This window comes from Squalius cephalus (genome assembly GCF_949319135.1).
Source record: "Squalius cephalus genome assembly, chromosome: 19".
NCBI lineage: Eukaryota > Metazoa > Chordata > Actinopteri > Cypriniformes > Leuciscidae > Squalius > Squalius cephalus.
The window spans coordinates 20,976,390-20,990,980 of NC_137140.1; the positions used below are offsets into that span (position 1 = coordinate 20,976,390).

Genomic DNA, 14,591 nt, shown 5'->3' on the forward strand with positions numbered 1-14,591 from the left:
AATAGCCTTAAGCAAAACACTAAAAAGTAAATTTTACAGTATATTAAAATAGAAAAATAAGTTATTTTAAATTGTAACGTTTCACAATTTTGTTTTTACTGTATTTTTCCATCCAATAAATGCAGACTTTCAAAAACATTAAATAGTCTTACCGACCCCAAACTTTTAAAGAATTATTAATTTATGTAAAAACTGTAACATCACACATCAGTGATGAACATTATTGGTGTCACCAGTCAGAAGAGCCGGTGAGAAACGTTGTGGCGGGAATAGTTTGTGGAGTCTTGCTGTTAATTCATCTACTGGTTGGTCTTATCGCTCACAAACTGGATCACCTGGAAAGTCTGCGTCTGTGTTGGGTTCCTCTGTGTGGTCAGAAAGGTCGCTACCAGTACCGGGTTCTTGTCAAAACAGGCTGGAAAAGAGGGTCTGGTCAGTAGAACCTTTAATTTACTTGTCTTATTGACCTCATAAAAGTCATCAAACAAGATTTTACCAAATGATAAAATATCTGAATTCATCAGGTACCACTGCACATGTTGGCATTAGCCTGTATGGTCTGAATAAAAGTGGCTCACGTCACCTTCAAAGTGAAGGAGCTTTCCAGAGGAACAGCTTGGATGACTTCCAGATTGAAACGGATGCCAATCTCGGAGAGATCTGGAAAATACGCATCTGGCATGACAACACAGGTCGGTGGTTGTGAACAGCTTCTTTCTTTCTTCTTAAAATACTCACAAACAACTGCTGTGTTTTCCAGGTCTAGACCCATCCTGGTACTTACAACATGTGATAGTCTGGGACATACAGACAGACAACATGTTCTTCTTCCTGGTAGAAGACTGGCTATCTGTGGAGAATGAGAAGAACTCTGGAAGGGTGGAGAAAGTTATTTTAGCATCTTGTAAGTATACACATGCAGCAAAGCATATTTCATATTTGCATTTCATAACCTTTGATCTTTTTAGGTCCTCAGGAGCTGCAGGAGTTTAGGAGGATCCTACATTCCCAGTTACTTTTTGGCTTTCGAGAGCACCATCTGTGGATTTCATTATGGGAACGGCCGGCCCACAGCCGCTTTAGCCGAGCCCAGAGGGTCACCTGCTGCGCCCTCTTATTACATCTCTATCTGGCAGCTGGGGCAGTGTGGTATGGAGCAGTGGGCAGAAAGGGCAGCAGGTAATAGACTTGACCTTCAAAGGGCATGGATAACAGATTGAGCTCGTATAGCTTACACTGTAGGTGTAGGTATTACATCTTGTAAAACAAAGCAATTTCTGTTTTTCTCTAAGCTACAGTCTTTGTTATTGATTTTGATGTCAAAGGAGAATAATATTCATCACCAAACTCAGACAAATTAATACATTTTCTCTCATTCCTCTCAAAACAAATGGGTTATTCGCTTTTGTTACTGTTACGACTGCAGCGTTCCAGTTTCTACCCAGATGGTGATGAATGGAGAGACCATTTTGGTTGGAATGACAGTTGCAGCTTTGACCTTCCCCCTCCAAACCATTCTCAGATTTCTGTTCCAAAAAACCCAGAGCAAGGTATATATGCCAGTCTACATAATCCCTTGTGAAATCATACTGTTCTGACTTTTAATCTACACTACCACGCAAAAGATTTTTGAAATATCTTTTGAAATAAGTGCTCACCAAGGACTTGAGTCCAAGGACAAGTGCATTTATGTGTTCAAAAATGTAGTAAAAACATGAAATAATATTACAGTTTATTAACAAAAACTGTTTTCTATTTGAATATATTTTAAAAATGAAATTTATTCCTGTGATGGCAAAGCTGAATTTTCAGCATCATTACTCCAGTCTTCAGTGTCACATGATCCTTCAGAAATCATTCAAGAAACATTTATTATCATTATCGCAGTTAAAAGCTGTTAAAAGCTTTTTTCATATATGAATAGAAATCTTTTTTAGCATTAGAACTGTTTTTACTATCAGTTTTGATCAATTCAATGCATCCTTGCAGAATGAAAGTATTCATTTCTTTTAAAAAGAAATGTCTTACTGACCTCAAACTTTTGAACTGTATACATTTGTGATGATTCTCACTCATTGTGAAATTGGTGATGGATTGTGTTGTAGGTGACACTGGATGTATCTCTGCCTCCCTCTCCTGTGTGTCATACCGTGGAGATGGATGTTTTCCTCAGTCACCCAGATCTCTCCTGCTCATCTTTTCTGTCATTGCCAACAGGCCCTGACTCTTCCATATATGATGGACTGTCTCCTTTCACTGTGAGAGAAAATCAATCCCCATGATTAAAAGATATCAGAGAGTCATCAAGCAAATTTCCTAAATGAATTAATTTGCAGCATATTCTCTTTGTATCTCCTTGTTTTTTTCCCTTTAAGAACTCACTTCAGAACAAGAAACTAGATTCAGAGTTTTGGAATACTCCCGATCCTGGGAATGACCGGTACCAAGTCTATTCTACATGAATTCTACATGCAGTATTACATTCCTTTAAAAAGTTAACATAAACATAGTGTTATTTTAAACATTTCACAGAGTGGATCAGTGGACATCATGTGACAGTATCTTTGGCCTGCCTGAACTGACAGGAACTACTCACCTTTTTAAGAGAAAAAAAGCCTTTCTACATCTACATTTGTCGACTCCAACATCTGACCACGACATTTTAGAACCAACCAAGTCTTCAGGTTTGAAGAAACAACATCACTCTCTTGAAAATGTCTCACGAAAAAATCCGGGTCTGTCAAACTTCAAAAGACCAAAAAAAAAAAGGAGAAGAAGAAAAACATACATAAAATTTGTGCACAAGTCTTCAAGAAAGAAAGAAAGAAAGACATATAGATTTGAAACAACATGAGAATGAGTAAATGATCACAGAAGTGTATAATTCTAAGGTGATTTATTCCATTATTTTAGAGGAAGATCTTATGACTATATCTGCAGACCTGGATCCCACAAACACGCTTTCCTCAGGGCCAGAAGCATCTGACAGTGGTCATTTGACACCCAACGAGACCACCCTGTCTGACATGTGAGTTCTGCACTGATCGTTTCTCACATTTACCAGGATACATGGTCACATACACATGTATTTCTGTCTTTTTGTCTTCCAGCCAGGACAGCTTGTGTAGTGAGTGGTCTGATCTGAATATGGATACGCCCACATATGAACCCGTCTTTCACAAGTCCTCCTCCTCACTCTCAGTGCTCAGTGAGGCCAGCACATTTCTCCCTAGCCTCCCACCCGACTCTATAAGCACCGTCTCCAACACACGCATTGGTGAGCCCACACCATACACAGTTATGTTTTTTTTTAACATCAAGAAGTCTTGTATGCTCACCAAGGCTCCATTTATTTGATTATTCTCAAAAATACAGTCAAAACAGTAATATTGTAAAATGTTATTACAATTTAAAATAACTGTTTTCTATTTTAATACATTTTAACATGTACTTTATGTCTCTAAAAAATGGTTTAGAAACAATTTTCAGAAACTTTTTTGTAACATTATAAATGTATTTACTGTCACTTTTGATCAATTTAAATGCATCCTTGCTTGATTTATACATCAAATATACACAAAAAATGTTTACGCCTCTATTCAAGATTTACGCATTTCAATTAATAGTAAATTTCCATCCATTTGAATTGAATAATCCTTACATGAATTAAGAATTTTAAAATAGTAAATAAGAAAAAAGCTTAAAATATGTTGGATAAATCTTAAACATGAAATTTAAATATTTTCTTTTTGTTTTTTACATTGATGAATATGAAACACATAAACTAAATGGTCCATTCCCTTGTTCCATTAAGATTTATACAAAATGTTTGATTAAGCTCTAGTTTTTTTTTACTCATTTAAAATTCTTAATTCATAATATGAATGATATGTAGGGAATATTCAATTCAATTAGATGGAATTTTACTATTAATTGAAATTGGTAAATCTTGAAAAATGGCTTAGTACATTGTTTTGTCTGTGTGTGAACCTATGGGCTGTTCTACAGGTGTTGTTCGTGGAGTACCTGGCTTGAATCTTCCATCGTGGGCTCTGCGTGTGCTTCACCTTCTGGTGGCTGTTCTGTTGGGAACATGCCTGGCTCTGGCGGGACTGTATGGGAGCATGTTTTCCAGCACTGTGGTTCTCATGTGGCTGGTTTCTGCCCTGTCAGCTTTCCTCACTTCTGCCTTGCTGTTGGAACCATTTGCAGTCAGCTATAAATCTATTTTGCACAGTGAAAAACTGAAAGATGTGCATTTCTATCAAAATATTCTTTATTTTTTAATCAAAACATCCTTACTTAGTTCATGACGTCAGGTGGTTTTCTGCAGATATGTATTCAGGCACTATATCTGGCTGCTGTGGTGAGACCAGTAGACCCAGAGGTGGAGGAGCGTTTGGCTCAGGAGACAGAAGTCAGAAGGACAGAAGAGCATCTGGAGGATAAGGTTCATCCTCCCTGTGGATACGGCTTGCTGCAGGCTAAAGAGGAAGCATGGAAGCTGAGAAAGCTTAGAGCCTTAATGAGGGTGAGCTCAGACAGATAGATGCACTCAGCACTCATTTAGTCCTCTGAGACCTATAACAGCTGGATTTCTCCTGTATTCTGACCCTAATGCATATTAATATTTATTGGTCTGTTGTTTTATGTTTTATGTTGATAATCAGAGCTGCTTAGTCTATAAGTTCTTCCTGTTGGTGGTTCTGATGGTGAACTACCAGGAACATGTGCAGGAGGCTAACAGCAGACTGCTTCAATCAGCTATAAAACACACGCTGATCTCAGCTTCACCAGGGCAGCCGAGTCTCACTGCATTATCAGGGTGAGCCAGACTATATATATTCACCCGTAATCCTCATGTCCAGTTGAAACTGACCTGTTTTCTTTTTGAAGTGCCAGAGACCCCAGTGATTTGTGTGTATAAATAGATTTATAGTGTTATGGTTTTAGGGAAGAGGAGAGGCTTGAGTCTAATTGAAAGCAGTATTCATTCTACAAACACACAATCAAAGATAATCCAAATGGGGAAAGCAGATGAAAATAATCCACAGAAAGATAAGAATCCAACTGGGGAACAGGAAATACAACAGTTTTATATCCTGGCCTTACCAGAGGATATAAAAGATTGTACATATACTGTCTTTTTTAAAGTCTTTTTAAATTGAAGTTAAAGTCTTTTTAAAATCGACCCAACTCTGTAAACAAATGACATGGTTGCAGTTTAATTGATTCCTTAATTATTTTTTATTTGTTATTTTTTTGGCCCTTGTGTGTGTGTGTGTGTGTTTTATTGTACGTAGGAACTTTTTGTGTTATCTTATCATTTATGTTAGTGATGACCTGCCAGGGGACTACGGATGAAAATTAGCCAGAGGCGGACAGAGTACACAGCTTCATTACTTGAGTAAAAGTACAGATACCCCTTGCTAAATTTTACTCAAGTACAAGTAAAAGTACTACAGTCAGATGTCTACTTAAGTAAAAGTACTGAAGTACTTGTTTTTAAAAGTACTTGAGTATCAAGAGTACAAGAGTACATTTTCTAAATATTGCATTACTACTGCCACAGTGCTTACATTGGTAAACACAGCAAACACTTGAAGCGAAAACTATCATTGGGCCCTGTTTTAACGATCTGAAACGCAAGTATCAAGCATGAAACGCAAGTAACTTTGTGGGCAGGTCTTGGGCGCTGTTGCTATTTTCCCGGCGGGATAAATGACTCTTGCGCCCGACGCAAATCTAAAATGGGTTGGTCTGAAGTAGCTTCATTATTCATAGGTGTGGTTTGGGCGTAACGTGAAATAAACCAATCAGAGCGTCATCTCACATTCCCTTTAAGAGCAGGCGCGCTTGTTCCATGGCGGATTGCTATTATAAAGGCGGATTTGCCAGACGCACACCAGGAGCGGTTCACAGCCGAGGAGACCGACGTTCTCGTCAGGGCCGTAAAAGACAGAGAAGTGACATTGGGGATGGAGAAACACACCCAAATAAGCTTCGGTTAAACAGGCGTATAATAATTTGGGCAAATGTGTAAGCTATATGCTTTTATAATAATCTATCTATCTATCTATTGTAATAATGTATGATTTGCAAAAATGAAAACTGCTGCTGTGTGTAGATGAGAGAATCAAAGTGTATGTGCGTTGTGCACATGCTACATTGATTATGGCCAAGCATGCGCCCTTAAAATAGCATCTGAATAACTTGCGCAACGCGCCACTGACTTTAGACTAGGTTTCTCCTGGTCAGTGGCGGAATTGTTTTCTAAACCTGCAAAATAGCACCAGGGAACGTTTGCGCCGGAACACGCCTCCTCTTTTCGCTGAACCGCCCCCGAGAAGCGAAAGTATATTTTCTAGTTTACCGACGTGTGTCTGTGGAGGGAAAAGTCCGCTGTGCGCGGGTGAGAAATAGGAATGATACATACGTCGGTGTACAAAGTCAATTGCACTGAGTGCAAGATAGGGCCCATTAACTTGTTCAGAAAATGTAAATAGTCTGGCGAGGTGGGGCCACGGGTTGGCACATTCCCGGGATGGACCTGCTGCCTCTTCATCCCTTCTTTCGTCTCTTATCTAAATCTGACCATGGAGTTGACTTTGGAGGAAAGCTGAAGGTGATTGCTGATAGGCTGTCCCAATCAGTGGCGTCTGCGCAATCCAATCACGTTTGAGAGGGAAACAACAAAATGAGGATTTCTGAGATTTTTCTTTTTTCCTTTTTTTTTTTTTTTAGAAGAAGTAACGGGTACTCACGGTTATGGATAGAAATGTAGTGGAGTAAAGAGTACAATATTTGCCTCTCAAATGTACTTGAGTAAAGTCATGAGTACTCCCCAAAAATGATACTCGAGTAAAGTACAGGTCCCTCAAAATTGTACTTAAGTACTGTACTCAAGTAAATGTACTCCGTTACTGTCCGGCTCTGAAATTAGCCTTTGGCTAAATCCGATACAATGCATGAAATGGAAACATTTATGCAAAAAATTGTACATGGTCCCTTTTCAAATAAATAAATAAATAAAATAAACTTAATTAAAGACAACGACCAACAAAAGACAGCTTAAAAACAGGGGTATATACACAACATAACAAGAGATTAAAGGTCCCGTTCTTCGTGATCCCAAGATATTTTATTTAACAGAAGTCGACTACAGTGAACGGCTCGTTTGGACTACATCCCTCTACTTCCTTCTTTAATGACGTCACTAGAACAGTTTTTTGACTAACCTCCGCCCACAGGAATGCTCCCTCAACTCTACTGGCTACTTGCGCACTTCTTATAACTTACTGTGTTTACTCAGCTCTTACAGTGATTTTCTGATGTAAAACTGACGCTTCATCTTTTGTGTGATGTACAATAAACTTTATTAAACTCATTAGTGTTTGATCATCATTCAGACAGCAGACTTGTAGGCTATTAATAAATAATGGATACATACAAGCAGATGACAAATACGTTATAATAACCGTAATTAAACTACTAAACTATACCTGTTTCATCTCTATACAGCACTCTGACTCTGCAGGCATTATTGTCCGACTCGAAATGAACGCCGTTACTGAGAGTTTCTGATATTATCATCATTCCGTGAGATGTTATTGTCCTGAGAGACTGTGCGCGAACTCATGAAGCTCCGCCCCCTGGGTCGTCCAGCAAGCAGCTTATTTGCATTTAAAGGGCACACACTAAAACAGCGCGTTTTTCTGAGCCCCAAAAAATGACAATTTAAACATGCTGTAAAAAATGATCTGTTGGGTATTTTGAGCTGAAACTTCACATACACACTCTGGGGACATCAGAGACTTATTTTACATCTTGTGAAAAGGGGCATAATACGGGACCTTTAACATGGCACAGGTGAGACTTACTTTGAAAACAAATAAGGGAAACTAAGGCTGCATCTGAAAACTTAGGCAGCTGACTTGTTGCCTCACTGCCTTATAGGCAATGACTCTGCAGACAGGAAAGTTTGCACAAAGGCACCTCACGAAACTGATTTCAGATAGACTTCTGAGGCAGCGTTACAGTTTAATGATCTACAGCAAAATAGGGCGAGCTTTGGTGAGAACTAAACAAATATTTAATTACTACAGTAGTCATTTCTTGCTAGAAATTACATCAGAAGTGGAAAACGCTGGTAAAAAAACATACATTTACACACAAATTGACCAGCAACTGCAACTTTCAGATGCCATCTTTCTTTTTCTAGCTGAACTGTCACAGAATGGAAAGCACAGGATTGTGGTATATCAAAGGCAGCTAAGGATACACAGCGAAGGATACATATATGCTACCTTCAAAAATTGATCAGATGAAGGTATCTCAGGAGACAGGAAGTGAAGCTAACATTGGATTCGGACGTGCCTTGATTGCCTTCCTACCCTGAATTGCGTCCTCTGAAGGCAGCATTTTTAAGTTTTCGGATGCAGCCTAAGGAAACCAAGGAGGAAAGGAACAAGGGCAGGAAATAAAAACCAGAAACAGCAAGACAACAATATCAAAATAAAAGTCCTTGAACACACACACACACAAAATAGAATATATATTATATATACACAGTGTGTGTGTGTGTATCTGTGTTGTAGTTTGTCATGAATCAGTGAAAGTATTTTTATTTCAAGATATATTACTTTCTCAGATGGATGAATGCAGAACAGTGGATAGATGAGAGATTGATTTCACACCTACATGAAAACCCTTCTCTTTCTCTAACTGGCCCTGCAAGACTGCAGAAAATTCATTTTCAAGATGGTAAAGACTCTACTTACTTCTATATATATATATATGTATGCATCCTTTTGAGAGTTTGTAAAAAATAAATAGATAAATAAAAAAAACCTAACTTTTGTAGAATTTTATTTTTATTTTTTTATTTTTTACACAGTCTGCAGTCAAAACATCAGAGATCATTTCCACTCTGGTCGACTTCCTTTGATTCTGAATGCTCATGTTTCATCACACACAAACCCTGGACACCAGAGCTCCGCAGCACACAGCAACAACACTCCAGCACTTTCATCGGGGTGAGAGATAGTACAACACAGAGAAAGACTATCAGTGTGTAAATAAGCCTGAACAGCTGTATGGGAGAATATAATAACATTATCATGCATTTGATTCCCGTAAATGATCACAATCTCCTCTTTCAAGGCCAAGGACTAAGAGTGCATCATGTGCATTCAGTCAGACAGAGGAAGTAATGCTTGGGAACAGCAGTGAATCCACACATCAGATCATGTCAGACCTACAGACAGCAAACTGGATGACAACACGGTATGATGTCACTATAGCATAAAATATATTTATTATCTCTACATGTCCAGTCGTGCACTAAGGATTTTTCTGCACACATACTGTAAGTATGGAATTTTTATGCTAACATTAGAATCAGATACTCATCATGCTCATCAGCTCTATGTTTTTTGAGGAACTGTCTTATGTTTTCTGTGACAGGACACAGGCAGTATTGATCGAGTTCACTCAGTATCATAAACAGACGGGCATCTTGGCACCAGTTTCTGTTCTCCTGGATCAAACACACACAGGCAGAATCCTGGCTTTCATCTCTATCCAGCCTTTTCACATCTCTCCATTATCTGGTCCAGACTTACACGTCACATTGACGGTACTGGCTCTCCTTCAAGACTTATTTACAATAGAAACAAATCTTGCAGTTTGAACGGAATCAAGGATTTGTGGTCTTCTCTCTAGATTGTGCTTTTGCTGTTTGGCCTGTGCTTTGTGAGTGCTGAAGTATGGGCCTTGATCATGAAGCCAAGTCAATACCTGAGGCAAGCCTGGTGCTGGTTTCAGCCATTGTTAGCTCTTCTGACACTAGCAGCAGCTGTTCTTCGTCTGTGTTTCCTCTACACGACTGAAGCCTGTGTCTCCAGACATCGCTCCCGGCCCACATTCTTTGCTGACTTTCACAGTGCTGCCATACTGGCCAGGAAATCCAATCAGCTCTCAGCAATCTTATTAACCATCCTGGTTCTAAAGGTAGGCTATTGGTCCTAAAACAAAGGAATTATTTGTCAACATTTTTTCTGGAACTACACTGAACAAAATTATAAACGCAACACTTTTGTTTTCTCCCCCATTTTTCATGAGCTGAACTCAAAGATCTAAGACTTTTTCTATGTACACAAAAGGCCAATTTCTCTCAAATATTGTTCACAAATCTGTCTAAATCTGTGTTAGTGAGCACTTCTCCTTTGCTGAGATAACCAGTCAGTATCTGGTGTGACCACCATTTGCCTCACGCAGTGCAACACATCTCCTTTGCATAGAGTTGATCAGGTTGTTGATTGTGGCCTGTGGAATGTTGGTCCGCTCCTCTTCAATGGCTGTGCGAAGTTGCTGGATATTGGCAGGACCTGGAACACGCTGTCGTATACGCCGATCCAGAGCATCCCAAACATGCTCAATGGGTGACAGTTTGTGCAGAAATTCTTTGGTTATGCAAACCGATTGTTGCAGCAGCTGTCCGGGTGGCTGGTCTCAGACGATCTTGGAGGTGAAGATGCTGGATGTGGAGGTCCTGGGCTGGTGTGGTAACACATGGTCTGCGGTTGTGAGGCCGGTTGGATGTACTGCCAAATTCTCTGAAACGCCTTTGGAGACGGCTTATGGCAGAGAAATGAACATTCAATTTACGGCCAACAGCTCTGGTGGATATTCCTGCAGTCAGCATGCCAATTGGACGCTCCCTCAAAACTTGCGACATCTGTGGCATTGAGCTGTGTGATAAAACTGCACATTTTAGAGTGGCCTTTTATTGTGGCCAGCCTAAGGCACACCTGTGCAATAATCATGCTGTCTAATCAGTCACTTGATATGCCACACCTGTGAGGTGGATGGATTATCTCGGCAAAGGAGAAGTGCTCACTAAAACAGATTTGGACAGATTTGTGAACAATTTTAAGAGATATAAACCTTTTGTGTACATAGAAAAAGTCTTAGATCTTTGAGTTCAGCTGTGGGGGCAAAAACAAAAGTGTTGGGTTTATCATTTTGTTCAGTGTAGATTTGCATTTCCTGAAGGAAATATCAAAACATGCTGCAAAATGGCAGTAAAATCTATTCACTGAATGCATATTATTCATTTATCCATGCATGGGTTTTTTAAATTTTTTATTTTTTATTTTATTCTATATTCAAAATGTCCTAACGGGATCTTCTGGTGAAACGACAGACATTTACAATTGAGTTTTTTATATTCAACCCCAAGCTCATATTAAGATATGTCTCCATCCAATCAACAACCAATGCATGGAACTAAGGGTTACTTACACTTTATTTCCATAACTAGTAATGAACTTTGCAACTACACGTCACCTAACTTTCATTAATTTGCAGCTACATGTCAACTAACTCATTAGATTATTAGTAGACTTAGGGTAAGGATTAGTAGAATAAATTAGTATGTACTTTCAAGGTTACTTATAGTCAGTCTGTTGAGGAACCATCAAAATAAAGTGTTATAAAAAATTCTACTAAGAATATATATTATTCTAGCAGTCAACGAGTACTCTGACTGGTAGTTGACATAGTTGCAAAGTTTTTTTTATAGTTAGCAGAATGTCTAAAGTGGACTATCAAAATAAACCAAGTCCTTGCCCTACTTTTTTCCATAATACATTTTACTCAGATAATTGTCACAATATGGAAGTATACAGTCTATATCAATGGGAGATTTTCAAACTTTAATCTTGAATATCTTGTAACATTTATAAATACAAATATATTTTAGCACACCTACTACGACCTAAGAAATGACCAACAAAGCATGAGTTTGAATGGCGTCTGTAATTTTCGAGTTTAATTAATTGCAGTAATGGGACACTTTGGGTCTTAAAGTGCCTTATATTGTACTAAGTCAAGCTTTATAATCAGTTTCTCTTGGTCAGTCAAGGTGTCGAACAGGTATTGAGTGGTGTGTTTTTACAGATGGTGGGGATCCTGCGGTTTGTTAGGCGATGGATGGTGATAGGACGAGTTATTCGACAGGTTTTCCCTCAGATTTGTGGCGTGGTGTTTCTGCTGCTCCTCCTGTTGCTTCTGTTCTCTCACACAGGCATCATGGTACAATGTTTTTTTTTTTCATTTGACTTTCCATTGTATTTTTGCTCTTAATAATTTTTGCACCTGAAAACGAAGCCCACATCTTTCTCTTTCAGCTCTTCTCGGGTACAGTGGAGGGCTTTAGGACCTTAGGGCAGGCGAGTTCCTCTCTGCTCTGTTTGTTAAAGGGGCACATGGGGTTACGTCGACTTTGTGAGCATCATCCGGTGGTGGGACCCCTCTATTGCCTGTCTGCCATAGGCATTGGATTCTGGGTGCTGGGGCGCCTATGTGCAGCTGTATTGATTCGAACCTACCGAATGGTACAGACAGACATTTACCGACCATCCATGGAGCCGCAGGACTATGAGATGGTACAGTTTCTCATTAAACGACTCAAGCTCTGGATGGGGCTCAGCAAGACCAAAGAGGTACAAATACCATGTCCGACTATTATAAAAATGATTGAATCATTCATCAACTTTAAAAAGTATAACAAATTTCACGTTGACTTAAAATAGAATAAAAAACAGTATAAATAGAAAAGTTACTTTAAACTGTAATAATATTTAACATTATTAATGTTTGTATTTTTTATCAAATAAATGCAGCCTTGCTGAGCATAAGATACTTATGGAAGCTTGTTTTCGCCACAGAATAAAAAATAAAAAAGGTAATGGCGACTTTTTATCCCACAATTCTGACATTTTTTCTCAGATGATATAAAGTTGCAATTGCGAGGTATAAATTCAGACATGCATGATACAAAGTTGCGTGTTAAAAAGTCAGAATTGTGAGATATAAACTTGCAATTCCGAGGAAAAAAGTCAGTCTATTTTTCCTTAGAATTGGACTTTATAACTCGCAATTGTGAGTTTATATCTCACAGTTAAAAAAAATTATTCTGTGGTGGAAACAAGCTTCCATAGATGCTTCTTTCATAACATAAAAATAAAAATTCCATTATTCCATTTTATTTCCTTTGTAGTTTAGACACAAAGTCAAATTTGAGGGAATGGTTCCTCCACCCTCCAGATCCTCCCAGGGCTCTGAAGCCTCCAACTGCTCCGTCCCGCTCAGTCCCATCGGGCCCCGCCAGGCATCCTCTGCCTCCTCTTTGGCCTCCGATTCATCTGTCATTTCAGACAGTTTTGACTTTCACCATTATGTGGACCGCCTGGTGCCATGTGTTGACAGCCTTCTGGCAGGTTTCGACCGCGTCAACCAGCTGACCGAAGAAGTGTATAGCTTTGAGCTCCAACTTCAGCAGATCCAGAGCATAATCTACCAGAGAAGAAAGCAGGCTCAGCAGGTGACCTTTGAGGGACGTGATCCAAACCCTAAGCCGCCAGCACTCCCTCGAAATCCATCTACCTCTGTTTTGGAATGTGACCACACTCCAGGTTCTGTCCAAGGTGTCATTAATACCCTTCCACAACGCCGTGCTACACACTCAGAGTCCTCCATGATGGGGTCTGCTGCTCAGTCAGGTAACAGAATACTTTCTGCACTGGATGGAGGGATGAACAGTCCAAAAAACCTTAGGAAATTGGGCGTCCCAAGACGCAGAGTCTGGAATTCAGTCACCTGCCATTCTGCTGACACTGCTCAGAGGTTGCCTGCATCTCACAGCACTGTGGCCTTGCCTGCGAGACCCCGGAGTGAAGACGGAGACCGAGAGCGTGTATGTGACGGTCTGCCGATTAAGAGACAGGCATGGCACACTGAATAAGTGGCTCAATTGTCATGGCTTTAATTTTGCTTTACTATCTACTACTATTATTTACTTTCATTTTTATCTTTTGACACAGTGAATGCACAGTGTGTTAGTCACAGTCGCTCTTGACTGGTGCTTTTCATCTTAAAGTATTTGTTTCCCTTTGGTTTCACCATGTTCAGGCTCTGTGGAACACGTATCTTGTTGTATATTGAAGAATCTGTTTTATTTTTGTCAATCAAATAACATGGCCATCTTAAAACTGTGGCTTAAACATCAGGATATTTGTGTTTCATTCAAAGAATTTAGTTGAAATTATTAGCAAGATGAATGCATTTTGTGGCATGTTTGAGAAAATAAAACAGACTCTTATAGCGCCTTAAATGATTTGCTGAATATGTAAACTTTAATGAATCAAACCTAATTGCATCATTAATTTTTAATCTATTTTAATTAAACCTTCAATATTTTTTTTACAGAAATTCAGTCTAATAACACTGCAAAATATTATATTCTTAAACAGTTGCAATGCCTAAAACCCTTAAAAGGAGATAAAGATATCCCTTATGCAAAGAAAATATATTTTCTTACATATGAACAATCAATATATTTAATTATTTAACTTATATTGAAAATATACAGAATAATATTTTGTGTTAATATATTACAATATACTGTAATGTATAATACAAAAGGAGTTGACATTTTCATACATTGAAAAATATGTGATGTGACAGTATGTACTTTTATATCCTAATGTATGTCATTTTGTATTCAATAATACACTTCATATAATATA

The 14,591-nt window shown here is 38.8% G+C and overlaps 1 protein-coding gene across 1 annotated transcript in view; it reads left to right on the plus strand.

The window, feature by feature from the left end:
* pkd1b (polycystic kidney disease 1b) overlaps positions 1 to 14,283 on the plus strand; it is a gene marked incomplete at its 5' end in the record, with an annotated part of 33,111 nt that extends 18,828 nt beyond the window's left edge. Inside the window, 21 exons of the mRNA XM_079850507.1 lie at positions 237 to 432; positions 525 to 692; positions 761 to 904; positions 969 to 1,179; positions 1,427 to 1,550; positions 2,106 to 2,258; positions 2,376 to 2,440; positions 2,533 to 2,684; positions 2,914 to 3,028; positions 3,111 to 3,277; positions 4,009 to 4,211; positions 4,334 to 4,531; positions 4,671 to 4,825; positions 8,651 to 8,763; positions 8,897 to 9,035; positions 9,169 to 9,285; positions 9,466 to 9,637; positions 9,724 to 10,011; positions 11,962 to 12,096; positions 12,192 to 12,506; positions 13,064 to 14,283. Coding sequence (XP_079706633.1) covers positions 237 to 432; positions 525 to 692; positions 761 to 904; positions 969 to 1,179; positions 1,427 to 1,550; positions 2,106 to 2,258; positions 2,376 to 2,440; positions 2,533 to 2,684; positions 2,914 to 3,028; positions 3,111 to 3,277; positions 4,009 to 4,211; positions 4,334 to 4,531; positions 4,671 to 4,825; positions 8,651 to 8,763; positions 8,897 to 9,035; positions 9,169 to 9,285; positions 9,466 to 9,637; positions 9,724 to 10,011; positions 11,962 to 12,096; positions 12,192 to 12,506; positions 13,064 to 13,807 — 4,074 coding nt within the window. The 3' untranslated portion in view covers positions 13,808 to 14,283. The remainder of the gene's footprint in view (positions 1 to 236; positions 433 to 524; positions 693 to 760; positions 905 to 968; positions 1,180 to 1,426; positions 1,551 to 2,105; positions 2,259 to 2,375; positions 2,441 to 2,532; positions 2,685 to 2,913; positions 3,029 to 3,110; positions 3,278 to 4,008; positions 4,212 to 4,333; positions 4,532 to 4,670; positions 4,826 to 8,650; positions 8,764 to 8,896; positions 9,036 to 9,168; positions 9,286 to 9,465; positions 9,638 to 9,723; positions 10,012 to 11,961; positions 12,097 to 12,191; positions 12,507 to 13,063) is intronic.
* Positions 14,284 to 14,591: the final 308 nt, after the last annotated feature.